Source organism: Drosophila santomea, chromosome 2L (genome assembly GCF_016746245.2).
Source record: "Drosophila santomea strain STO CAGO 1482 chromosome 2L, Prin_Dsan_1.1, whole genome shotgun sequence".
NCBI lineage: Eukaryota > Metazoa > Arthropoda > Insecta > Diptera > Drosophilidae > Drosophila > Drosophila santomea.
In genome coordinates, this window is record NC_053016.2 from 3436883 (window position 1) to 3461446 (window position 24564).

Sequence of the window (24564 nt, forward strand, 5' to 3'; positions counted from 1 at the left end):
CCATTTTCATAGTTGACTGGAAATCAAAAGGAAGCCAATCTACTTAGTACTAAAGTTGCTAAAAGGAATAGTGCTTCAATGGCCACAAAAAATGGTGAATAAATCAGAATGAACATGTTTTCAAGTTAATTTGTATTTAATTAAGTAATAAGAAAAAATCCTAAGTTAGGGCAAGAAATTTGCTGCAATGTTGGCAGCACCTCCAGCAAAGACTCATATCTTCCACGTCCTTTTAAGCCATAAAACTATTTTTAAGTTCAACGCAATCGCAAAACGTATGTTAAAGGACCCCTAAAAAAAATAATTCAAAATTGGGCTTTATGGTCCTCACACGCTGCACTTCTTCAAAGCTTTCAGCTACTTAAGCCGTAGGGGGGAAATTTTTATATACATTTTTAGAGCGCCTTTCCAGCGAAATAAGGATAAATAGCCACTTGAGCGGGCGTGAGGATCCTTCGGCTCGCTCTCGAGCATCCTTTGGCTACTTTCTGTATGCGAAATGATTTGCTACGCTTAAATTTCTGCTTAGAATGCAAGGGGAAAACAATAAATCCTGCATACACCCATACACACACACACACACACACATGTGAAAACTCCGCGTGTACGTGATAACCGTGAAAGTAATGCACTAAAAATGCGGCTAAACGAAGCCGGAGATGAAAAGCCGGGTGGCTGGGGGGAAAGGAGTAGAAGGGGGGGATTCCCCAGCCAAACGCTATCTCAAGCGCAAACAAAAGTTGGCGGAACAAAATGCAAACATTTTCGCTCGCTTTTCGCTTTTCTTTGGCATTTTGTTGGCGCCCGAAAGAAAATCGCGGGTGGGTGGGGATTTTGGGAAAATGGGGTTTATTTGCACTGCCCGCTGGCATTCGCTTGCGGTCTGCTTCACACATTTACCTATCGCATGTTTTTCCATTCCTTTTCCCAACAGCAAAGTTGCTGGGTTTTCATTCAAAATCGCTGCATTTTTATGACGGCAAATAAGTGAAGCGGAATGGAATTGTTTACAGGCAAAAAAACAGAACTCCAGTGATAAGAAAGTGTTGCATTAATTATGGCCATAAATATTCAGAATCTTTTACCATTTGTTTCTGTTCACATTTTTTTACGGGCCATCCTTTCATAATAGTTAGCTATTGTATATATCATTAATTATGGCCATAAAGATTGCAAGCAGTTTGCTACTGTTTTCAGTATGGTTAGATATTATAAATATTTTAAAGAATTTAATTTCATTTAATATAACTAGAATGCTTAGCAAGTTCATTTGAAATTAAATCCAAACACATGCCTCACACGCAAAAGAACTGCAATTGACCCAGCTGAAAATGAAGTTTCGGTTCTGAAATTTCAGCCAGTTGACCCAAAACAAGCGCATAGGTGAATTTACTTATCACACTTAAAACGCATTGCCTTTGAATGAGAAACGGTGCCTGGGAGTTGGGAAATTGCGAAAATTCTGGCAATTCACTTATCCACAGAGCAGGGAACACCTACCCGGCACCCGATCCTCGCCAGCATTCCCCATTCCTCATCCGGCACACATTTGGCTGTCCTGCTGTATCCAATTGCAAGCAATTTCTATTGCCCCTTCATGATTCCCCCCCTCCAGCCCTCCTTTAACTCGTCCTGCTGCGCCACGCCTCCCCACTTTCTGCGCCCCTTCTCCAGTGACCCAATTTCTCACGTTTGGCTTTCATGTTTTGTGCAACCTCCAGCCCATTACCACTGAAGGGTGTGTGCGTGTGCACTGCGAAAAATAACAGGTTGATAAGGATGTCAGTAGGTGCTTGAAATAGGAGCGTCAAATGAACAACACATTGTACAGTACAAACTTTAAGATATAATTTAATATTTTTGAGACGACTTCAAGTACTTGTAATTCCAAAAACTTGAAACTTGCTGGTCATTTGTAGTATTCAAAGTATTTTAAAATCACCTATTATATGCTATATTTTCTCTCAGTGCACCACTAGAAACCAGCTGCCTGCCCTGCCCCCTCCGCGCCCCTCCATTCAAGCCTTGCTTGTGGCCTGTGTTACATTTAACGACTTTCGAGTTCAAATTGTACAAAATTTACGACGAGCGGCTATCTTCACACTCACTCCCGAAAATTGCTTTTCCCCTTTTTCCCTGACCATTTCCCGCCGCTGTTGTTGTTTCTCCATTCGCTTTTCTCCCCTACGTTGTTGTTGCTTTTTGCTGCTGTTAATTGAGGCGCAAAGTGAACGTGGAAAAGGGGGCGTGGCGGTGGGCGGAAGGTGGCATTTTGGGGGGCAATAGGCATGAGCAATCATTGCGCGGCAGGCATTTAATTCAATTGGCAACAGCAACAGCAGGGCCATAATTAATTTCGGCTTTTGCTAAATCATATCAACGACCATCACAATAATCAGCATTATAACAATAATCAAAACGATAATGGCGGCTCTAATTATGTGAAAAGCGTTGCTGATGCTTATGTGCACTCAAAACACTTGGCGTTAATGGCATTGATGGGATAGTAATTTGGCTTTATATTGAATGAAAAACTTAGAAAACGTGCCCTTAAATTGAATATTGATTATTGATTTAAGCTTAAATTTTATATAAATAAATATATATTTATTATATGTAAATATATTTTTTTTGCAAGCTCAGAAAGCATCTGTCAATGTTTCATTTTACTAAAAAGCATATTAATGCACCCACACTTTTAATAGCCATTGCTATTTCTACACAGTTTAAAATTCAATTTGCTGTTTATTATTTGGCCCAAAAACCCGTGTCGATTGATGGCATTCCGCACTTTAATTTAAATTGTCGCCCTCACCTTTCCAGTCGACCACGTTTAGTAATAACAATCCCAGTGAACTCAAAAAACATTCAATGTCATGCAGTCTGAATGCTCCACTGCATTTGGTTGCCCGATAACAATTTGCCTCGGTTACCTGGCTTTATTTGTGATTTGTGTTTGCACTGGTAATTGCAGCACGTTGTTGCAACCAATTTGCCGGACAAAAGGCTTATGAAAAGCCGCTGTCTGAGCCGCCGTCTTCAACTTCGGCCAACAAAAGAGGCCCATAAAGTTGCCGGCTTCATTCATTTGGCGGCCTTTGGGCCCTCAAGTTCATTGCGGCCATCTGTCCATCCAGCGACTGCATATTGACCCAAAGTGCTCGAAAGTTTGAAAAAGTAATTGAAATTTAAAAAAATATGTAATTATCAATGCCAACTATTATGCCACATTCATCCAAGCAACAAGTAACAAGTTTATAAGCTTGGTAGTTTAATGCTTAAGTTTAAGAGTTATTTATATGACTTGGAATAAAAATACTTCATAGCAGCTACCTGATTCTGTAAATTCCTAATCCACTGTGCAAAGTTTAAATGAGGTCCCAGCTGAGCGTGGACTTTGCTATTTCTTTCTTTGGGTCCACTTTTCCAACAGTTTTTCCGCAACTTTATCTCTGGCTTTTAGTTTTTTCGCTTTTGCTTGCTGTTGGCATAGTTAGAAGGCGGTTGGCGTTTGGTTCGTTTGCGCAATCTGGTGTCGCTCGTCAAGGTCGTCAAAGATGCATTGGCCAAAATGGCAGAGGCCAAAAAAAAACCAAGCACCAAGCAAATCTCCACGTAAATCAAAAGCGTCACCAGCATCGGGCGACCAACCAAGTTGGGCGAGTTGGCCAAGACTCACTTGAGCTGGGCCAATTGCATAAGGCGCGCGTGCAAACACGATTTGGCGTTTGGGGCCACCTTTTTGTCTCACCAGCCGGCAAACATCTTCTTCATCTGCTTCAAGCCAACTCAAATGCACCACGTTTATGCGTTGCCAAAGTCGTGAACATTTGGAATGACTTCTTACTAGCTGAGTTACTAAGTTATTAAAAGGAATAAAAGCTCAGAGACTAGAATTCAAGACATTTTGATTTTAAATTGTAAAAAGAACTCTTCTTTCTAATGATTTTGTTTTGTTCTTAAAATCTACACCGCATAAACATTACCCATGCCCACTTTAATATTCATATCGCAGGCCAAAAACATTCGTGCGAGCATAAATCATCAACGACTATGCTTGTCGCCTGCAGATATATTTCAACCTTTTTTGTATTGAATATAAAGTGCAATGGCTCAAACAAAAGCAGAAATAAGACAATGCCTAAACTGCAAAGCAGTAACATGACTCAGCAAATGCAAAATTTAACAAAAGTTGGGAAAGGAACATTGCGAAGGACAACTTTATTCTATCAACTGAATTCGTTTACATGTGTACAAGAGTTTTTTGCCCAACTTGCTGGAAATTACGTAATGAAAAATCTTAAAAAAAAGGATATGGAACTTAATTAACTTTTCAGGTAAAACATTTTAAAAAGGACAATATGGCATTTTGAAATTCTGTCCATCCGTTATAACCGAGATTCAGGCAGAAGTTTTTGTTTGCAATTTTCAGTTAAAGGGCGCAAACAAAAGGGAAAAGGTATTTTTGCCTCTCTTTTTTAGCAAATCCAATAAGCACTTTAATCAAAGCCAAACAAAAAAGTCTCTAGTCTTTATTCCACCTTTTTGCAGCGAAACAGAGAAACCACCATGGGGCTTAGGAAAACAAAAACAGCGCAATAATAAAGCGAAAAAATGGCAATAAAAAATTGTCAACTTCTGGCCAGCTGAACACGGTCTATTCCCCCGAGGGCTTTCAACGCCACAGAATTTAATTTGAGTGCACTGCGTAGAGCTTCAGCTTTTTTTGTTTGTGTACCTGCGGCTTGGCGAGTAAAAGAATAAACCTAAATGGATTATGACTGGACACCGGGCCAAAGGCATTGAACCCGGGCAAAAATTGCATTGACAATGGGTTTTAACAAAGGTAAGTTACTTAAGCTACTGAATAATAAAAAAAGAAAATTTGGTAACTTAATCTACCGAATATTAAATAAAGGAAAACTCGGCCTAAAAGTGCAATCATATATATAGAGGAAATCTCAGCCTGTTATGTAAATTACTAGTCAGTCAAGTAATGATTAAACCCCTTTCCAAAAATGTATGCCACTTTGATGCAACTCAAGTGTCATTAGCAGCTTAGTGGGCGATACTCGCCCATCAATTAAATTGCAGTTTGCGCCATCGGTAATCAACAATTAAAATTCACTCAATGGGGCGATGCCATTGAAGTTCAAAATCAAAAGACAGAAATCGCATGATTTACCGCCATTGTGGCAACTGCGCCGATTGTAATGATAATAATGTTGTCATTATGAATTTAATGACTTACAAGCGAAAGTGTTTGGTGTCTGCTGTCTGCAGCCCAAGGCCTTTGGAAAAGGTCTCACTCGCGATTTTATCACTCTATTATTATTTTCCAGCTTTGGCATCTTTATCTGCTGACAACTCGGTTTTGCGATTTCCTGACCCATTATGCATATTTTTAATGCCAGAGTTCGCAGTGGGTTTCTTTGTTGTCATTTCTTTCAGCCAAAATGAAAGAAAACCAAAAGGGAACTAATAAATAATAACAGAGTGTCAATGCTACAAACAATATTTATTTCCATGCAAACATTGCATAATTAACACATCTAATTGAATATTTAGGCATTTCGCATTGGCAAATTTATCGCAGGAATTATTTATTTTGTGCCAGCTCATTAATACACACTAAAAGCGACTGTTAGCTCATTAGTTTGCGGCAGGCCAGAAGCCAAATGTATTGTTAAATATTTAATGTTATAAAACAATTTTCTAATACGGCTTATTCATAGATATTTGAGTATACAAAAGCAAAATGAGTTTATTAACCCACTGCAATTTGTACTTTCGAAAGGTCGTCTAACTTTGGGCCAAGTTAACCTAGCCCTAGAATAAGATTTTTTTTATATCAGTGACATGGATCCGAATAATTATGACGCAGCTTTAACCTGCCGGCTATCTTAATTTCGATCATTATTAGACTGGAGTTTCTCGAGCCCAACTTTTCCCTCGTTACCTTTTTCTTATGATTTTCTTGACCTCTGTCCGCCTTTTTTATAACATTTTCCCGCATTTTCCCTCTACGCCTCGCTAATTTCAAATTAAAATCAATAACCTCTCGGCAACGAAAGAACAGAGTGTGATTCCAATCCGAAAACATCTAAAATGCAGCAAACTGGTTGGCTTTTCTTTCGACACTTCAGAGCCAAGTTCACAGCCAGTGAGCCATTTTAATATTCGACTCCTATGGAAATGCTCGTTCTGGGCTGTGCTGTGCACTCTGCTCCTCATTCAGTATTCATTAAATATTTCCATCGACTGCATACTACGTTTTGTGCCCTCACCGAAGGCAGTTTCACTAAGAAAGCCGGTTTGACTCACCTACTTTGAAGTTCTTTCAGAAATTAATAACTAAAATACTTAGTAAAAGTAAATGTGCTCAAATTGCTTAGTTTTGTTGTGTGTTTTGTAACTAGCGCAATTTCTTACAACTTTGAGTTTGATAATATACATATATTTAATATTTATATTAGGGTATTTAAAGTAAGCCTACTGCCTCTCCACTTTGATTTCTATTTATTTTGTTGTACATTTAGTTTTTTCTTTCCATTTCCACACGCTCTCTTGTGTGTGTGTGGTGCTTGGTCATTTAGTTTGCTTATTTTATTGTCTTTTCCAACGGTGGGTACAATCAACTTTCGGGTTTCTTCTGGTTCTTCTGACCACCAGTCGATACCCATCCACGTTTTCATACCTCCAGGGGTTCTACACACACACACACACCTTGCTGAGCTGAAAATGCATATTGAATTTGAATTTGATTAGGAATGTCGGTCGACACACATTTTGGCATTGTTAATTTATGCAGTTGGCATCAGCGGTCGCCAGCTGATTGGCTTCCAGTTGGTCAGTTGGGTGGGGCTGTTGGCCAGCGAAAGGGGTACAGCTTTCAATGGAGTAATTACCGCTGAAAGGTAGCTAAGGGCATGCCTTCCCTATGCCCCAACAACGTATCTCATAGATACTCGTGCCTCATAGATACACGTACCTCATAGATACTCGTACCTCACTCGCAATTCGCACAAGAAATGGGTGAATGGCTCAAATGGCTTAAATGGGCAGTGGCCGGGAGTGAGTGGCGATTGAAGTGCGGGTGTCGCTTGTGTCTGCTTGCGTGCACTGAAAGAAAAATCATTGACTCTTATATAGATTTATTGCTGGAACATTGAAGACTAAGTAAAACTATGCAAGAAGTACAAATAAACTGCTTAGATACTTCCAAGTACATCCAACATAATATATAGATATTTCTGCGAGTGTATTGTAGACGAAACGTGTTTGGCATGAGCCAAAGCCGCGCGACCGAAGCATCGCAAGTGCCAAAGTAAGCGCACTGCCCAGTTGGCAGCCCCTCCGCACCGCCCCCCTCCAGTCACACTTACCCCTTATGAATGGAGCCCCCCATTCGCAACGCTCGAGTTAAGTCGGTCGTTAGATTACAATGCGAAACTCTTTTGCCCAGCCGGGCATATCAACAGTTGGCTCCCCCACCAACTAACTCATCAGAGAATAACTCAACCGATCCAAACCAAAAGCGACTTTATAACACCGTTTTATAACACCCTGCGTATCTACGACCAAAAACTAACTAACTTGGTAACTATGTATGTATATAACCTGGCTATTATGTTTCCATTGACAACTCAACTCGATCCAGGGATAATCACTGCATTGTACAGATTGCTTTCGCCGGCCGCTGTAAATTACTCAATTCGAATCAATTGCGCAGCCAGACGGCTGTTTATTTATAATTTTCGATTGTTTACTTAATACTGTCACTTAATACTTAATACTTTCACTGTCATCCCATTTTTAAGCATCCGTTTCGAGTTGAGTTGTAGCATTATTTTTGTTTTTTAACTGATTGGTTCAATGTCACTTTTAATTAAGCAATGTGGCGCAACAGCTGAAAGTTGTTCAACGGCGATATCCTTGTCACTCTGCGCCGGTTATCCTTTTAATGCTGTAATTTCTGCCGGCATTTATCCTTAATGGATATGGATTGTGCATGTGCAGCAGACATAATTAACTTAACCATCAGAAACTTAATAAGCAGTACAAATATTTAAGGTATACAATACTATATTAGCAACATATCTGATAGTTTATTGTTATTTGAATTCCAATGCATGTTTGATTCATATAATCTTCTAGTTCATAGAAGGAATACCTTGTAAAATGATACTATTAATTCCTAATGCTTAATTTTTCAATAAAAACTTAGTTTCCCTGGCTTGTTTAGCTCCTCATCTCAGGAATAATGGCACTTATTCCGCTTCCGCCATTGCGGCCATAAAACTCAGAAGCACTCGACCAACAATTAGTGAGTGTTTGCAAATTGCTCAACGCTGGCCAAACATCTTGAGGTGCCAAGAAGTTTGAGTTTTGCGAAAAGTCATCCATGCTGAAGCAACCATCATCTGCACTGAAAGAAATCAGTGGCAATTCCTGATTTTAAGATGCTAAATAGTTTTCATTTGTGTATGGAAGTTTGTAAATAACAAACCTTTATTATTACCCACTTTTTCAAATATCTGTAGGGTTTTTAAACTATCAACTTAATTTTTTGAGTGCATATACCTCCATCTGCCACTCCAAATGCAATGCATGAGCAGCGCTACCCGTTAATGAGCAGATGAGATGGGAGTTGGCCAAGAAGCGGATTCGAGATTGCGGATTATTAAAAATCAGCAGCAAAAACCGAATGAAAAACCAACACGAAAGTGATACATTTCCCAGCTGCATTTTCCGCTCAAACCATTTACGGAGCACACTGCAGACGCCAGCGTATATACGTTGCAATAATTAAAAGTTGGTTAAAATATAATGGCCAGGGGGGGGGGGAGAGGTTGGCTGGCTGTTGGGTACAATGCATCATCGTGTTGATGTTGCGATGCGAAACAACCGCACCTAATTGGTTTTGCATGAGTTAGTTGCTGCTGCTGTTTATGCAGCGGTGGGCGTAAGGGCGCCGGGGGCGTGGTCCGGGGGCGAGTTACCAACACACACACGCTGTTGGCATAAGTGGCATAAACCAACGAAACACACAGCATCGACCACTTCGAGCGGTGCCAATTGTTTCCAAACTGGGCATACACGCTAAACGAAATCATCAAACACGAATTAGATATGAACGAAAAGGATGCTGGAAAACGAGATGTGGAAAAGCTCTGTTTGAATACCGATGATAGATTTTCAATCTGAGTTATCGTCGGTAATCGGAAAACACAATTCAGGCAAATGCAAGTAGAGCACGGTTTTCTTAAACCAACAATGCCATATCATGTCCGCACCTCCCGCGCTAATGTTGTGACATAATTAAGGCCCGACACCTGTTTGACTTGCCTTTCCGCGTTGTGGTCACCTGGCCATCCATCACCCTGTTCACCTGTCCAGTTGTCCACCTGTCCCGCTGTTCACCTATCCACTTGTCCACCTGTGGACAGGTCACGACACCTCGTGGGCTGCTGATGGTGATGGACAATCGGGTTTGGTTGCGTATGCACATTTAAAATGCACTTTAATGCATGCAAACACTTACCGTGCATATATGGAAAATCAATCTCTAAACTGGAAATGGATAAACCCAAAATAAATACATAAATAGTTTCCACTGGCAATTTATTCTTTCAACGCGTGCCAAAGTGCTGAAAGTTTCCTTCCTGTCTGCTGCTCTATTGGTAACAGGCAGAAGGAAGCGTTTCCGACCATATAAAGTATATATATTTTTGATCAGGATCAATAGCCGAGTCGATCTGGCCATGTCCGTCTGTCCGTCCGTCTGTCCGTCTGTCCGTCTGTCCGTCTGTCCGTCTGTCCGTCCGTATGAACGTCGAGATCTCAGGAACTACAAAAGCTAGAAAGTTGAGATTAAGCATACAGACTCCAGAGACATAGAAGCAGCGCAAGTTTGTCGATTCATGTTGCCACGCCCACTCTAACGCTCACAAACCGCCCAAAACTGCCACGCCCACACTTTTGAAAAATGTTTTGAAATTTTTTCATTTTTGTATTAGTCTTGTAAATTTCTATCGATTTGCCAAAAAACTTTTTGCCACGCCCACTCTAACGCCCTCAAACCGCCCAAAGCTGCTACGCCCACACTTTTGAAAAATGTTTTGATATTTTTTCATTTTTATATTGGTCTTGTAAATTTCTACTGATTTGTCAAAAAACTTTCTGTGCTCGATTGTTTGACTTCTTCTTTATGTGATCTATTGTATTTTTTTTTTTTTTGGAATTTACGTGTCCAACCAACTTTACTCTGCCAAAATAGCACTTTCATGTTGCTGATTCTACGAAATAATCTGATTTAATATCTTCAAAAAGATTGTGTTTGAGTATTGTTTAGATAAGTGCTCAAAAGTTGCTCGCAATTGTTTCGAATTTTGTATCAAGATTTATTTAAGTGAATATTCGAAAGTTCTGTATTTTATTTGCAATTTTCATATTTTAAATTTGTTGGGTCCAGTTTCATTTGGAAGAGCATATCCTTTCTAGACTTTCTATCCATTTTATTGCACATATTTATTTTTCATTCACACGCTCGTCTATATATATACATTTTAATATTTTCCTTCGACGAGTTTCCAGGACGAGGATGTGGATGAGCCGGCAAGGCAACGGCAACGGCCATATTTCACAATTTATTGTGCTTGTCAATTGCAAGCAGGCAACACAAAAACTGCACCATGCCATATGCATACTCACTTTCGTTGCGAAATAGCAGAAGTTTAGGGGAAGTCGATGGATTTATTCTAGTGGAAATATTGCATTTTGATAGCTCGCATGCAACTAGATGCAATCATCATCATTGCAGCTGCAAGTGGCTTGCTTTGTGACTGCATTCCTTTGGCCACTGGGATGATGTTCAAAACTATGCAATTCAATGAAATTTTAGTTGAATTAACGTATTTATTTGAAATGGTGGCTTCAATTAGTGCTCTTTTCATATGCATCTAAAATAATCCATAAAAATCCATCAAGTATCGCTTAAATCATTTTTCAGTTTCAGTGAATTGCCAATGTCAATATCTATTACCAACTACTTATACATTGTTTATATTCGCAGACAAATGCTTGTAAATCCATGTGCACACTTGACATTCAACTCTGCCCTGAACTCTGAAGACACAAAAAAAGCACATTAAAATACAAGAAAAAAAATGTAAAATGTTAAGGGCAGATTGCTTTGGCTTGGCAGATGTCTCGCAAGTGGCCTTTTGACTTGGCCATTAACGCAAACTTGACACATCGATGACAACGTGGTTATTGCCAACGTTATTGTTTTCGCCATACACGTTGTCTGTCACCTAATACTTGGCCAAATCGGTGGATATATATATATATCTGTGGGTGGATGAACGTGGCGCAGCGTAACTTTAGATTTAAGATAAGTCACGATGTTGCAGAGGATGAGAAATGGTGATGGTTTCGGCAGAGAGACGAAATGTTTTATGCAATCGAAATGCATTTTGGCAGACAGTAGTTGCTCATCAGGCGGCCAATTAAGTTGTTTAATTGAATTGCAAGTGGAAAGTGCCGAGCAAACCAAAACCAAACGCCAACTGAGATGCAGAGGAGACCACAAAACCAATTGGCAAACGAGCTGCAAAAGGCAACGAATAATTGTGCTGCACTACTTCTATGCAGCAATTATCTACAAAAAATATATAGACTTTTTCTGCGAGTGTGGCACAGCTTAAATTGAGTCCTTTGCTCTGGAAATCGAACTTAAAGTGAGTTTTAGCCACAGATCTCAAGTAAATTTGGATGATTTCTACATCACAGAGCTATTGAGTAATAGAATATGGTCTAGTTTTTAAATTTTTTGTTATATTCTTAAATTGTTTATTGGTGCTACATGTGTGGGTACTGTACTTTTTCGTACTTTTGGTTCTGCTAAAGGGGCTTAAAGGAAAAACCCCTTGCACTTCACGTAATTTCAATGAACCGCATTTACGTTTGGCTCCGTTTGTCGCTCCTTCCCCAGAATTTCCGACGGCGCCAACATTGCCGTGACAATGCCGAACTCGTATACACACATATCACCCGTAGACGGGCGAGGCAAGCTGCACTGAAAGAAATTTATGCAAACTTAGGGGTTCTTAAACGAACATTTTTGAAGTATTATTACCAGCAGTGCATTGCAAAACCTTATTATTTAGCTTCTGTGGCAGATTGATTTTAGTTTCTGATACTAATGCCAACCCCTCTCTTTCTGACCCCACAATTTCGTTCAGTGTAAATAGACTTTGAGCAGGGAACTCGTGCAGAACGACCGTCATCGATGCTCGCAATTTGTGGCTTTCGCCACGCTTAATGCCAATCTCGGTAGCTTCACCCCCAACGCCCCACCACCCCGTCGGCTCCCCATCGAAAGCGCCACCCACTGGACCGCCCAGTCGAGTCACCACGCACTCCCCACCAGCCCCCCTTTAGCCATTCAGCTATCGGCCGCATTACAATTCACTGGCATAATGCAAAAATCGCAGCAAGTCAGGCGCAACTCGCTGATAGGCGTGCTCTGCAATTTCTGTCTGATTGGGAAAGGATCTGCCGCAAGGAGTGGGGCATTGTATTGTGGCATAAAAGGATGCAAGCAATTCTTCGAGTGGTAAAGTAGCTAATTAATGTTTGCGTGCATACTCCTTAAAACTATGCTTACTTTTCAGGACGAGTTTAAGTTAGTTTAAATGTAGTTCAAATTTATGACCAGTAATAGTCAAGCTTTTTATGGCTAAGAGATTTAGTGAATTTATTAGGTGTTTGCAAATTGCCGCTTAAGTCTATAACTAAGTAAATTAAATGAGCAATTTATATAAAGAGCCTCATAAATATATGAATATATTATTTGATACCACCTGGGCAGCTTCGGTGCTTTGATTTTTGTTTAAAATTTACTCCAGTCTTACCTACCTTCGAGTACCCAGTAATAGCATTAGGTTTATTGCTTTTAAGAGCTATAAAATAATTAAACCCCCTTGGGGCGAACGTATCAATTTGCGATAATCGCCTTGAACAAGCCAAATGGACAGCGAAAAGTATATAAATCTAGGAATCTTGGATTTACGCGGCGCTTTTCTGGTATCAAGGAAACACTAATAAATAGCCCCACTCCACGTTCAATCGCAGATTAGATTCAACTAAAGTTGATTAATAGGTATTTGCGAACACACTTAGTCGTACGACCGCCCTTGCAGCCAGAAGTTCAGCCAGAAATGCTGGCAAAAGTGCTAACTATTTTGGCCGTTGTGGCTACAGCAGTGGCTACTGACGACTTTGATCCTTTCATCGATATACCCTTTAAGCGGATCAAGACTTCGGTGCGTTAAAGTTAGTTAGTTGATTAGTTAGTTGGATATCTAGCTTAAATGCTCTGAAATTTAAGCGCAGTTACGTAACTTGATATTGACATAAGTCACTAACCATTTGAAGTGAAACTCGTGCAAAATGGAGAAGTGCAAGCTGAAATTTAAATCAGATTCATTCGCATACGTATCCTTAACCAATGCTCAAATGCCATTGGAGCCATTTGGAGCCCCCATTTCAAGTTTGATGTTCGTTGCAGGCGGAGCGCATTGAGGAGCACGGCTATCCGGCCGAATCGCATTTTGTGGAAACCCCGGACGGCTATGTGCTAAATGTGTTCCGCATACCCCACTCCCCGAAGCTGGGCAGTGGTAGTGGTGTCCGCCCGGTGGTGCTCATCATGCACGGGCTGTTCAGCTGCTCGGATTGCTTCCTGCTCAATGGACCGGAGGATGCGCTGCCGTACAACTACGCAGATGCAGGCTACGATGTCTGGCTGGGCAACGCCCGTGGCAACATCTATTCGAGAAACAACACGCGGCTGGATGTGAAGCATCCGTACTTCTGGAAGTTCAGCTGGCACGAGATTGGCTCCATCGATCTGCCCACCACGATTGACTACATCCTGAACCAGACGGGTCAGCAGGCGCTGCACTACGTCGGCCACTCCCAGGGCTGCACATCCTTCTTCGTAATGGGCGCCCATCGGTCGGAATATAATGCCAAGATCAAGACGGCGCACATGCTGGCACCGCCCGTCTACATGGGCAACACGACGGAGGAACTCATCGTGGGCACCGCTCCACTATTTGGTCACCATGGCATTGGCTCCACACTGCTGGAAAACCAGGTACTGCTGCCGCAGAATGCGTTCATCCAGCGAATACTGGACACCACCTGCAGCAATCGGCCACTGATGCTCAGCTACTGCAAGACCTTGGCCATCCTGTGGGGAGGTCCTGAAATTGGCAACCTTAACCAGGTGAGTGATGGAACTCCTGATATGAACATCATTTTAATGCCGTCTATTCAACCAATTCAAGACTCTATTACCGCAAATTGCCGAAACGCATCCCGCTGGCGTGTCCTCGAACCAGGCCATTCACTACATTCAGTCCTACGCCTCCAACGATTTCCGTTTGTACGACTGGGGAACCAAGCGGAACTTGGAGTACTACGGTGTGCCGGAGCCTCCGGCATATGATCTCACCAAAATCACCGCCGAGCTGTATTTGTACTACGGCTTGTCTGATGGATCGGCAAATAAGCAGGACATCTCCCGGCTGCCCGATCTACTGCCCAATTTGGCAGTGCTTCACGAGGTGCCCGATCCCACGTGGGGTCACTTGGACTTTATCTTCGCCACGGAGGTGAAAAAGGTGATCAACGACTTGGTTTTGGACTACAGTAAAGCATACGATGCGGGGGTAACTAAAAATGAGATTTGAAAACGATATCATTTATGGCCAATGATTATGAAAGATTATGATTAAAATACATGATTTGTTTCCAGCTTAGCGAATATTTCTGAGAAATGCACTGTAAGCTGGTGAACTTGTGGGCCAGAATGACAAACGTGCAGGGCTAATTACCAGCTAACAAGTGGCTGCTGGTGGCTTTTTTTCCCAGTCTGTCTGCTCCTCTTAACTTGGCCGTGGTCACGCCTCTCTGATGTACAACTTTTTTCCCTCCGGTTTGTTGACAAACATTATCGCTGGCTGGGACTGGATATCGTGGCTAGCTGGTTTCATCTTCACTTACGTAACCTTTTCCCACTCCTCCCCAGATGGCCGTAATTAGCAGTGGGGTATCCGCGAGTTGGTCTGTTTGGCGGTTTGGTTGGAGGCCACTTGCAAATATGCTTATAATGATGATTTATGTGGTTAAGGGCGACGAGGGCGTTTATCACTCGGTCGGAAAAATGCATTGAAAGGGAATAAAATGCAGCTCGAACTTGTGGCAAGGGAAGGGCAATTGTTGGGAATTTAAAACAAGTCTTATATAAGAAATAGTAAATACTTGGATAAAAAATCAGTTTGATAGCGTATACCTATGACTATTTGAACAATGGTCTAAATTTAACCTTTATTATTCGTTTAAGAGATTTTTATCAATTATTCAGCTCTAATCCCTAATCGTGTGCAACTATTTACTGATTCACATACACATTTCTTTTCAAATGGCAGGAATTTCTTATCGCAGTTGTTATCAGTTTGTTGGCTTGTTAGATCTACTTAAGTCCAAAAGCGCTTAGCTGGTGAACCACCTAGATAATTAATTGACTCTAAGTAATTCCCGTTCAGTGCTCACTCATCTTCGCACTTCGCCAGGCTTCACTTTACCCCCTCGCCCACTTCGCCCATTAACCATTACAGCCATTAAAGTCCGCTGGCAATTAAACCGCATGCCTTTATTAATCGCAGACCGCTGATGTGGAAGAGGATAATGCTGGTGACGAGGCTCAAGTGCGTCGATGGAGGCAAACAAAAAAGTGAATTCGCGAAAAAGTTTACAGCGAAAGAAAATGGCAGATCATCAAGGGCAACAGGGGAGTGAAATTAATAAAGTGTAAAAGATTTTTTTGTCGCCAGGAGGGGGTTGCGGGAAAAAGATAAAGCCAGACATCTGGGTGGGTTATAAATCTGGCGATTTGGGCCGCTTAAAACCTGACCCTATAATCCTTTATTTTCGTTTTCAATTTGTTGGAAAAGGCAAACAGAAAGTGTTAAAAGTATTTCTCATGCGGAAAATCCACAGTGACTGGCCAAGCGCTGACAAACTTTTCCCACTTTTCCCCCACTCTTCCACCCTTTTCCGCCCCTTTCCTCTCCTGTCTTTTCCTAAGTGGCAGCGACACTTCTGTATGCATAATTTAAACAAAAGTCGCCAAAAAACCAAGGGGGAGGGGTAGACCAAGAGCTGGAAAAACAAGCAGCGGCAACAGAAACTTGCAATTGCAAAAATTGAAAATTTTCCGCATAAAAATATGCCCCGACAAGGAAACAAAGCAAAAATAACAGAAAATCGCAAGAAATCTTACTCCCAGCCAAGACGTCGACAAAGTGTCGTACATGTAGTTGGCCAAATGTTTATTGTCGAAAAGTTAAGCAGAATGCAGATTGCTCCTGAAAAAGAAAAGGTCGCAGGAGAAGCAGAACCTCTTTTTTATAGTTATTAAGGCTCTAATAAACTAGGTATGTTGTGCAATTTTATAATTAATAGTGCCAAAACTTGAAGCTAAATCATACATTTTTATCACTTGATCCCTTATGCAAACAAAACACTTTTACTGGAACATACGTCTTCTTAATTTATTAGTCTAATGGAATTTCCGTTTCTCTGCCGAAAAGAGTGTCTTGTTTGTGCCAAAAAGTTTCGGGGTTGAAAGTAATTAAATACGCATTTACTTAATCAAAAACAAGGCACAAATTATGAGCAACCTTTTTTAATTTATCAAAGGCAATGCTTACAAGAATTTTAAGAGAAGGCTGTCTCCCAAAACAAGTTGGAATTATTAAAGTATGTAATAGCTTGAGAAAAATACAGTAATCGAAACTAAAACTTATTATTTAACATTATATATTTCCTTTTTCATATTGTGTTCATGAAAAGTTTGTAACGGTTTTTTCAAGTTTAACCGTGAACACCGTTCCACTTGCAGTATTTTTAACGTACTGTTAAATACTGAAAGCTTTCGGACAGCTTTTCCGCATCTAATTGATCCAGCTGTCTGGTCACACTGCTGGGCGACCGAAACGAAACGAGTAAAAAAATTCCGATAATTACAATTAATTTAAAATAAAATCGCAGAGTAATACCAGCAAACATGGAGGTGGAAAGCCCGGAACACACGCGCGACTTCGCCGAGGTGGACATCAACAACGGTGCGGCCTCGGGATCAGAGGACGAAGAGGAGGAGGTGCCAGCGCCGGGCAGCGTAACTCTGGATCGGAACGAGAGTGATCTTTTCGTGTCGGCCCTAAGTCCCAGCAGCATCGGGGATATACACGTAAGTGGGGGCAAAAAACGCTGATGCAGCCCGCATCGGTGGCCCCAGTAATTGAGCTCCTATTTCGGGGCGTCGTCAGTCGCTTTATCAGCGCTCGCTTTGTTTGGTTTAGTGGCTACGTCACGAGTGCCGCCCACCAGCAAAGCTTGTTGCTCCATAGGGACACATAGAATTTGCGTCTTATTGCACTCCCAATCCGCTTTAGCCGCTGCAGGAGGTGCTCACCGAGGATGGCGACTTCTTTATCAGCATCGTGGTCTCGGATCCGCAGAAAATCGGCGATGGCATGGGCTCCTACTTGGCCTACAAGTGAGTCACACAGTTCCTTATCATAGAAAACATGATGCACTAGCATGAAACTCTAATCGCCTCCACCAGGGTAACGACCAAAACGAACATTCCCAAATTCAAGCGCAGCGAGTTCAGCACCCTTCGGCGCTTCAGCGATTTCCTGGGCATCCATGATTTGCTGGTGGGCAAGTACATGCGGCTGGGCCGCATCATACCGCCGGCGCCCTCCAAGAACATCATCGGCAGCACCAAGGTGAAGATTAGCCCGCAGCAGAGCGAGCCGGGCACGCCCATGACCCAGGAGTGGGTGGAGATCCGTCGGGCGGCTCTGGAGCGATTCGTACACCGTACCGCCCAGCATCCGGTGCTGCGCGTGGATCTGGACTTTATGAACTTTCTGGAGAGCGACCAGGAGTTGCCGCGTTCTGTGAATACCTCTGCCCTCAGTGGAGCCGGCGTGATCCGCCTGTTTAACAAAGTGGGCGAGACTGTGAACAAGATTACCTACAAAATGGACGAGAACGATCCGTGGTTCGACGACAAGATCACCGAGGTGGAGAGCCTGGACGCCAATCTGCAGAAGCTGCACAATGCCATGAAATCGCTGGTCACGTCGCGTCGTGAGCTGTCGCTGCTCACTGGTTTGGTGGCCAAGTCGGCGGCCATGCTAAGCACTTGCGAGGAGCACACTGGGCTCTCCAGAGCGCTGTCCAACCTGGCGGATGTGGAGGAGAAGATAGAGCTACTGCGCTCCGAGCAGGCCAACTCGGACTTCTTCATTCTGGCCGAGTTTATCAAGGACTACTTGGGCCTGTTCGGCGCCATCAAGTGCATTTTCCATGAGCGCGTCAAAGCATTCCAGAACTGGCAGTACGCACAAATGCAGTTGTCCAAGAGGCGGGAGAACCGTGGACGCTTCGAGCTCGCCAACAGGGCGGATAAGCTTGACCAGGCCCAGCAAGAAGTGGACGAGGTGAGTGTGGCAAGGTCTTTATATTTTCCCAATGAATCATTGTTTGAATTTTACAGTGGCAGGGCAAGGTGCAGCGCTGTCAGCAACAGTTCGACGACATTTCCGCGGAAATTAAGCGCGAGATGGAGCGTTTCGAATTGACCAGAGTTAAAGACTTTAAAGTAAACATTATCAAGTATATAGAAGACCAAATGGCGCATCAGCAACAGGTAGATATCCAAATTTCTTCACCGAGAACACGCTGTTTGTTAACGATTCTCTTTGCTTTGCAGATCGTCAGCTATTGGGAGGCCTTTGCTCCGTTTGCCCGTGAAATCGTTTAACTTTTATTCCGATGATCGTTGCATTTCCAGAAACTTTTTACATAACCAACAGCAGTGCGCGCTATGAACTTATTCTGCGGGACCAAATTCGATCTTAATCTTGCGATTTGGAGCTACAATTTCGCCTTCAGCACTTATCTAGCAATTTGCCGCCGAAGCTCGTATTTTTTGGGAAACTGCTTTCGATTCCTCTCAAGCATGGAAAGGTTCAACCTTCTCTTTGCATTCACAAAGCCTCTATCTCTTTATTCGAACACAGTAATTATTATCAGAAAGCTGAAAGTTTGCTGCAGAGCCAAGACTCTGCGTATTCTCATTCAAAACATGTATTCGGTATTATCTAAAAAACAGCCATGGATCTATAGTTAGTTAGTTGAAAGTGAAGAAGACTCATTGGCGATTTCCAAATTGAAGTTTATACCATTATTATTGGGAAATGGGTTTCCCTGTTTACTGTTGGTATACTTATGTATTTATATATATATATTCCAATTAAACATTTTGTATCATGACAAACAGAGCATTTCAACAATAAATTTGTAAATATGTATAGATGTAAATATTTTCGTGTTGTGTTGTATATATATGAATATTAGAATTTTTACTTTTTCATTTTGCATATTTTTGAAATATTTTCAAAGAGGCAAAATTCTGAGTAAATTTCAATATCAATCTGTAACTTCTGTGCAGGCAAAAATGCGGTGAAGCTAAACTAAATTTTCAACGTAAATGTTATGATTTTTTAATTTGTTGATATTCATTAATATATATGCATTTTACAGGTACATAATAGCATTGAAATTGCTTTTGTTTTTGCTAAAAACTGAATATTTTAAATGAATTATTTGTTTATTGCCAGCGACGGTGTTCTGGTATTTTTCAAATACTGCACTTTCTGTGGGGCGTATTCTTCATAACTGACTCAACGGTCACACTGAACACAACAAAAAAATAAGTGTTTAGTCATTTACAAACCCATTTGTTTCTCGAAGTTTTCCAAATAACAGCCATATATAGGATCTGCCCCAACACATCTGCTTAGTGTAAAGGAAAACAGTAACCGGAGAAGTACAATCATGGAATTTCCACACCTAGGACAGCACTGCAGCGAGGCAACCTGCAACAGATTGGGTAAGATCAGATACCATACGCCAACCAGGAAGCAGAAGCTAATTGAATTAAGTTTTATCCACGTCCAGATTTTCTGCCCGTTAAGTGCGACTCCTGCGACAAGGTCTTCTGCGCCTCACACTACAGCTACGACCGTCACAGCTGTCCAGGAGCCTACAAGAAGAACGTGCAGGTGCCCGTCTGCCCACTGTGTCGGGAGCCCGTGCCCACGCCACCTGGAGTGGAGCCCGATGTCACTGTCGGCCAGCACATTGACCAGCAGTGCAAGTCGGAGAGCAAGAAGATCTACACCAACCGCTGCAATGCCAAGGGCTGCAAGCGCAAGGAGCTCATCCCAGTGACCTGTTCGCAGTGCCGCCTGAACTTTTGCCTGCGTCATCGCCACACCAGCGACCACGACTGCAAGCCAATGCCAGCACCTTCGACATCGTCGGGCAGTGGGGGATGGCAGTCCATATTCAAGACCTCCTCAGACTCCCGATCCATGGCTGCCCAGGCGGCCGAGAGACGCAGGCAGAGCAAGCCCACCAGCAGCAGCACCAGACCTCGACCTGTGCAGGCCACACAAGTACAAAACATTCAGGGCAATATGGTGAGTTGGCAAGCTGGTCTTAGCTTGATGGGAAGAGTAGCTGAATGATTCATAAGTCTATTAATAGAAGCATGTTAAACATATCTAGACCGTTCTAGACTTTTATTAAACTTTACTCTACATGATTTAAATACTTGCAGAGCGAGGACGAGGCGCTGGCACGAGCCCTAGCCTTATCAATCATGGAGCAGGATGACGCGGCGGAAGGCAACCGCCAACCTCCGGCAACAAACAACGCCCAGCAGGTGACTGTGGGCGGGGGTAACAATCAGCAGGGAAATGCCAAGGACAAGTGCCTGCTGTCCTAGTTCTCCGAAGGCAGCGCAGCCAGCTCTCAACATATCCATCACTTGACCAGCAGCTAGAAATCTGCCCAACTACTAGATGTTAATGAAACTCCGTTATCGTAATTATATGTTGGTAATTTACTTCGACTTCGTCACATTCTTCGTGCTTTAGCAAAAATAAATCAATGTTAATTCTAAATTTGGAAAGCATAGATAGTTATTAACACGGATCGTTAAAGGGAAATAAGGGAATCGACCCTATTGCGAACAGATCTTACTCAGATAAATATGATACAAGGCTTAGCTACATAAATAGATACACGTTTATAGTTATACAGATACATTGCAAATTATTCGGTGCTGGCCTGCGTTTGCGTTTCCGCCACTTGCTCCTCCACGATCTTGGCCGGTGCCGTAACTTCCGCGGGAGCCACTTCTTTTTGACCAGCCGCTTCTTCAACCTTCGGCTCCTCCACCAGCTCAGATTTATTGGACAGCGTGCTTAACTTTCTGCCCACCGTGGAACCTTCCACCGATGACGACGTGCTGATTTTGCGCGCTGCTGCTGCAAAACTGGCGACACCCTCGGCGGCCAAAATACTGGCACTGGATAAGAGTATGGACACTTGCTCCGCCGACGGACAACTCGTGATGATCATATCATCTGTGGAGTAACCATTAGTGGTCAGCAGTTGTTCTAGCTTCACAAACGATTGAATGATGTTGTTCTGCATGGAAATATAGAGATGGATTAATCATACTTCGTGAGCAAACGCAATAAAACCTTACTCGGATCGGTCTAAAGATGATGAACTCTGTATCACGATTGCTTAGGTAGAGCTGCATGGAACGCTGCAGCACCGCCAACTTGGCCTTGATCAGGCGCTGAGTCTCCTGGATTATACTGCTGATCTGCTGCGGACTGGCCCACGGACTTTGCCTTAGAACGTAACTGGCTTTCGTCGACTCCGGCGATTGAGGCGTGGCTGGATTGGATTGCGCCAACAGAGCCTGCGCTTTCTCCAGGAATGTGACGAGAGGGCCCACCAGCATGTGAACCGCATCCTTGATGTACTTCTCGCACACTGACTTTAGCTGACGGTCCACTTCCTTGCGAGAGTCGAGCAAATGCTCCTTGATCTGGGGCGTGCCCTCCAGAAGGAATTCCAACAGAGCATTATTGCTGCCCATCGAAAAGAGCTGTTTGCGCTTCTGCAGCAGACCAAAGGCAGCCGTCTTCACCTTGCTGAAGTCCAACGACGTTTCCTTCACCGTAAAGTCCACACGAAACGGTGCAATCTGTTCCCGCAGAATAAGGAGATGCTTGATTTCGAAGAGTTCGCCGTCAATCGGCGTCTTGTTGCCTGAAATCTTGCCCGCCGCATGAGAAACACTCTGGATGCACAGCTTGAGCGCTTCCTGAGAGAGTCCTTGGAAAATGGGTCGATCCACGCAGCGGTAAAGCCTTGAGAGGCACACCAGTGTCCGGCGCACGGTGGGATACCACATGCCATGCAGATCAGCCGGGGAATCTATATACATAGTTAAAAAGTTTATTTTCCTTCTGACTGAAAGGCTTCATCATCTTACTCATTTGCTTCACCGTGTAGGCAGTGGCCACGCTTTCCGTCTCCACAGCACTCGAGACACTGGATATCATGGAGTTGCGAGAATCGGAGCGACGCAAAGGGGCGGGTTCTTGCAGGGACAAGGCAATACTCTGAAATAAATACTTGATTTTAGTTTTCAATCAGTTTAAATCTCCCCAAGCCACTCACCTCCATCATTTCCAACTTTTCCGGATAGGCCAAATCTCCGGATGAGGGATTAAAGTTCTGAATGTCCGACTGCAGGTATAGATGCGCTCGAAAGACCAAACGCTCCTGCACATCCTGCAGCAATTGGTGAGCGATGGTGGCAAAGGCCTCCAGTGCAACAGCTGATAGATACAGGCACAATAAAATGAGGTTTGATTACTACCGGATTAGGTACACTTACGGTTCTGCTGGACATGCTCCTCCAGCATTTCAATCCGTAGAATGGAGCAAATCTCCGCCAGCGTTTCCAAGTGATTAATGTGTATAATAAAGGGTCGCATGGTATCGTACAGAATGGTGCACAAGCCTTCCAGATAAACCCTGCGTTGAAAAGTGAGATCAATCCTAGTTTGCATGTACGCATATGTCTTACGTCAGGTGTGGCGCTCCTGTGCTGAAGAACTGGTAGAACAAACGCTGTTCGTCTTGGCAAACGTGCACTAAAAAGGCGCAGGCGCTTCTGGTGAGAGAGCAGTGATCCCCTTTGTGGGCCACCTTAACGTTTTGTATGGACTGATTCACCGCCGGCGACATAACGCTGGCCCGCTGAGACAAGTAGTGCTGCTGTAGGTCCGCCATCAACTGGGCGTAGTCCTGGCTGTGCTCCGACCGAGCCTCAATCAATTGGGCAACCCGCTTCACCCTCGCCGCGGCCGTTTGATATTTCCCGTAGTAGAGAGCAAACGCGGCATCTGGTGCCTTGAGGGCAGTGGAGGCATCCGGCACATTGTTCTTGGGATGGAGCGTGGCCTCGGTGGCCTGGTTTATCACGCTCGTTACGTAGTTGCGCACCAGACCCGAGGCTTTGGCCAGGCACTGCCTGTACTTCACATTGTAGGCGGCCGCGTCCTTGAATTTGGGCTATCAATAAAGGCAATTAGTACACGGATGACCGAAGACTAACAACAAAGCTCACATTCTCCTCGATGTAGTTTAGGCATTCGTCGATCTTGTTGAGGCACTCACGGAACGCTTCGCTAGCCACCGAAAGCGTGGGGCTCTGAAGTCGCTGGTTAAGCAACTCCACTTGGCTGAAGTAGTGCAGACGGCGTTGAATCTCGTGACTCAGCTCCTGCAGCCTCTCCTGCTCCTCGATCAACTGCTCGCTGGCCGTGTTCAGAGCGCTTGTCTTCTGCGACACAAAGTCGTACTCGTCGCACAGGGCGCCCAGGCGCTCCATGGCCCCAGCGATCTGGTCCAGCATGTGGGAGCACTCCGCCTTGCGCTGCTCCAGCTGCTGCAGGTATTTGTGGTAATCGGCATCGCCACGTTGCTCGATCTCCGCGCTGACGTCCGCGAACCAGAGCAGAAACTCATTGGTGTTCTGGAGTCCCTCCTCAGGTAGCTTAATGTCATCGCCACTTTGCAAGGGTGTGACTGCCGGTAAATCGCTGGAACCCGCCGGGGTGGGCGTAGTCGTTACCGGTGCCTACAAAAGAATCGGTTAGCAAATCTCTGATTGCCACTCGAGGAGGATATCCACTCACCGAAGGTCCGCTGTCGCGCCACAGATTGGTCAGGACGTCCAGGTGCTCCTCTTGCTGGATACTCAGCGCAGCCAGCGGGTCCGTTTTGGACTCCCATTGCATCAGGCGGTTGCGAATCTTCCGCAAATTCTCATTCTCGCTCTGAATTCGTTCGACGTCATCCATTTTTCTGCGGCGGATTTGGAAACAATCAATCAGCTGTTCAGAGATGGCAGCTCTGCGCCTTCCAGCGATGCTCAGCTGTGCAGGAAGACCTAGCTAGAACTATGAGTATAGCTAAATGTAAGTGGGATTCATTAATATAATTCAGGTTGCCTATGTATGAATGGTATCATTTAAA

General features: G+C 43.5%; 4 protein-coding genes across 4 annotated transcripts; 3 read left to right on the forward strand and 1 right to left on the reverse strand.

The window, feature by feature from the left end:
* Window positions 1–13191: 13191 nt before the first annotated feature.
* On the forward strand, window positions 13192–14831 carry LOC120449856 (lipase 3). The gene is made up of 3 exons (XM_039632519.1): window positions 13192–13328; window positions 13574–14296; window positions 14358–14831. Exons 1-3 carry the CDS (start codon window positions 13224–13226, stop codon window positions 14760–14762), a joined length of 1233 nt encoding a protein of 410 aa, XP_039488453.1. The 5' UTR covers window positions 13192–13223; the 3' UTR covers window positions 14763–14831.
* Window positions 14832–17039: 2208 nt separating this feature from the next.
* LOC120458288 (sorting nexin-2) lies at window positions 17040–19472 on the forward strand. Its single transcript, XM_039645886.2, has 5 exons — window positions 17040–17323; window positions 17529–17632; window positions 17702–18587; window positions 18644–18796; window positions 18860–19472. Exons 1-5 carry the CDS (start codon window positions 17141–17143, stop codon window positions 18908–18910), a joined length of 1377 nt encoding a protein of 458 aa, XP_039501820.1. The 5' UTR covers window positions 17040–17140; the 3' UTR covers window positions 18911–19472.
* A 351-nt stretch (window positions 19473–19823) lies between these two features.
* Window positions 19824–21119, forward strand: LOC120454261 (AN1-type zinc finger protein 2A). The gene is made up of 3 exons (XM_039639407.2): window positions 19824–20041; window positions 20110–20633; window positions 20774–21119. The coding sequence occupies exons 1-3, from the start codon at window positions 19987–19989 to the stop codon at window positions 20939–20941; spliced, it is 747 nt and encodes a 248-aa protein (XP_039495341.2). The 5' UTR covers window positions 19824–19986; the 3' UTR covers window positions 20942–21119.
* LOC120454257 (conserved oligomeric Golgi complex subunit 3) lies at window positions 21044–24432 on the reverse strand. The gene is made up of 8 exons (XM_039639392.2): window positions 24225–24432; window positions 23654–24166; window positions 23111–23598; window positions 22919–23058; window positions 22699–22859; window positions 22511–22640; window positions 21710–22452; window positions 21044–21648 (listed from the first exon to the last, which is right to left on the reverse strand). Exons 1-8 carry the CDS (start codon window positions 24387–24389, stop codon window positions 21271–21273), a joined length of 2718 nt encoding a protein of 905 aa, XP_039495326.1. The 5' UTR covers window positions 24390–24432; the 3' UTR covers window positions 21044–21270.
* Between the last annotated feature and the right edge of the window lie 132 nt (window positions 24433–24564).

Coding starts and splice junctions, on each gene's coding strand:
- LOC120449856 (XM_039632519.1), top strand. CDS start 13,224: ATGCTGGCAAAAGTGCTAACTATTTTGGCCGTTGTGGCTACAGCAGTG. Junction 13,329..13,573: donor TTAAGCGGATCAAGACTTCG/GTGCGTTAAAGT, acceptor TGTTCGTTGCAG/GCGGAGCGCATTGAGGAGCA. Junction 14,297..14,357: donor AAATTGGCAACCTTAACCAG/GTGAGTGATGGA, acceptor AACCAATTCAAG/ACTCTATTACCGCAAATTGC.
- LOC120458288 (XM_039645886.2), top strand. CDS start 17,141: ATGGAGGTGGAAAGCCCGGAACACACGCGCGACTTCGCCGAGGTGGAC. Junction 17,633..17,701: donor GGCTCCTACTTGGCCTACAA/GTGAGTCACACA, acceptor CGCCTCCACCAG/GGTAACGACCAAAACGAACA. Junction 18,588..18,643: donor CCCAGCAAGAAGTGGACGAG/GTGAGTGTGGCA, acceptor TGAATTTTACAG/TGGCAGGGCAAGGTGCAGCG.
- LOC120454261 (XM_039639407.2), top strand. CDS start 19,987: ATGGAATTTCCACACCTAGGACAGCACTGCAGCGAGGCAACCTGCAAC. Junction 20,042..20,109: donor GGCAACCTGCAACAGATTGG/GTAAGATCAGAT, acceptor ATCCACGTCCAG/ATTTTCTGCCCGTTAAGTGC. Junction 20,634..20,773: donor AAAACATTCAGGGCAATATG/GTGAGTTGGCAA, acceptor AAATACTTGCAG/AGCGAGGACGAGGCGCTGGC.
- LOC120454257 (XM_039639392.2), bottom strand. CDS start 24,389: ATGGATGACGTCGAACGAATTCAGAGCGAGAATGAGAATTTGCGGAAG. Junction 24,167..24,224: donor GGCGCGACAGCGGACCTTCG/GTGAGTGGATAT, acceptor ATTCTTTTGTAG/GCACCGGTAACGACTACGCC. Junction 23,059..23,110: donor ACAGGAGCGCCACACCTGAC/GTAAGACATATG, acceptor TTTTCAACGCAG/GGTTTATCTGGAAGGCTTGT.